A 1,573-nucleotide genomic window follows, 5' to 3' on the forward strand; every position below is an offset into this window, starting at 1 on the left:
ATTGATTTTAACTTTGAAAAAAGTGGCAGCTCTTTTCAGAAAATAACCACATGTTAACCCATCTTATAACTTATCCGTGTGCCAAATTTCATGAAAATACACCGATTTGTTTAATATAATATTAACAAACAAACTCACACTCACTCATAAATTTTGACATTTATAATATTAGCAGGATTGGTAAATAGGATTCAGATTATAAGCAGCCTCTTGAAAAGCATTTACAACTTTTTACTCATTATACCCACCCAAGAATGACTTACCCTAATGTGTGTATATAAATACATATATAATTACCATAACAAATCGCTGGGTTTTTTTTCGCATGAGATTTCGCAAACAAAAATCTTTAAGTTTACAAATAGCAATAAAAATATACACAAGTTCATTTGATTACGTATTAACTAAAACTTAAAATTGGCTACCAAAAGGCATCAGTTTTGTCGAAATAAATTTAGTCTCGCTCAAAGCTTAAAGTAAGCAAGTTTAACTTGAAATATTATAATTAATTGTGCCCAGATTTTAGTGCAGATATAAACTGAAATGAAATTCTTCGCTGTAATTTTGGCAATTTTCGCGTTGATCGTCTCTACACAGGCGCTCAAGGATGGTAAGTTTGAGAGAACTTGAAACGATAATTGTAAAATTTTTCTACAAAATTTCTTTTCTCTCTTCTATTGGTTCCTTCGTCACACCGAACAGCTATTTGTGGTCAACCACCCGAAGCTGATGGCAATGGCATAATCAAGTGTGCTGCTTTTGTGCCCTCATGGACCTACGATGCCAAGGCTAATAATTGTTATAGTTTCGTTTATGGCGGCTGTGGTGGCAATGAAAATCGTTTCGGTACAAAGGAAGTGTGTGAACAAAAATGCAAGGAATAGAGTACACTGTGTTGGATGTTTGAAAGTTTGAATAAATAACTCTGGATAGTGTCAGTCTGTGATTTCGAAATAAATGTCTTTTTTCCCTAAAGGCTGTGGGATGCAAATAAGTTATGAAATACTTACATATCTTGTGTTTTTATTTAACTTGTGGTAATTGGACTTTTCAGCAGCACAAGGCTGTGACCCATACTTTCCGAAAAACGAAAGCATTATTTGAGGAATGAAAAAACCCGACTTGACTACAGTGGGGATCTGTAGGGTATCTTTCTCAACCTGACTGAGATCAGTGTCAGGCGGAAGTCCCAGCTCCTCTACCTGTTTAAACACTAGCTGGCCGGAAACCTTATGTACAAGAAGATACAGGATGTCGGATGATTAGCAGGCTGGCAGATTGGGAGGCGTCGGAGTCGCTGATGGCGTACGCGACGGTGTGCAACATTGATGCTGGACATCTGTGCTGGCAAGGTCACGGCGGTCGTTGTCGGTAGCTTTTAGCAATAGTGAGAAGCGGTGACGCTAAAAACGATGATGAGCACCGATAACGGCCCAGCCGGTCTTTTTTTTCGCCGTCCGTCGTCGTTAAGTGTATGGAGTGCGTATATGGGGGAAAAAAATTACACACACATATTGTTGATAGAAGTATACAGAAACAAAAGAACGAAACGAAGCATATGGGCATTGTAAGT

General features: G+C 38.0%; 1 protein-coding gene across 1 annotated transcript; it reads left to right on the forward strand.

The window, feature by feature from the left end:
* Positions 1 to 433: 433 nt before the first annotated feature.
* LOC108378191 (male accessory gland serine protease inhibitor-like) lies at positions 434 to 1,009 on the forward strand. Its single transcript, XM_017634481.1, has 2 exons — positions 434 to 610; positions 703 to 1,009. The coding sequence occupies exons 1-2, from the start codon at positions 544 to 546 to the stop codon at positions 882 to 884; spliced, it is 249 nt and encodes an 82-aa protein (XP_017489970.1). The 5' UTR covers positions 434 to 543; the 3' UTR covers positions 885 to 1,009.
* Positions 1,010 to 1,573: the final 564 nt, after the last annotated feature.

The sequence above is a fragment of the Rhagoletis zephyria genome, unplaced genomic scaffold, assembly GCF_001687245.7.
Source record: "Rhagoletis zephyria isolate East Lansing unplaced genomic scaffold, Rhagoletis_zephyria_1.1 Rzeph_scaffold_13541, whole genome shotgun sequence".
NCBI lineage: Eukaryota > Metazoa > Arthropoda > Insecta > Diptera > Tephritidae > Rhagoletis > Rhagoletis zephyria.

Coding starts and splice junctions, on each gene's coding strand:
- LOC108378191 (XM_017634481.1), top strand. CDS start 544: ATGAAATTCTTCGCTGTAATTTTGGCAATTTTCGCGTTGATCGTCTCT. Junction 611..702: donor TACACAGGCGCTCAAGGATG/GTAAGTTTGAGA, acceptor CACACCGAACAG/CTATTTGTGGTCAACCACCC.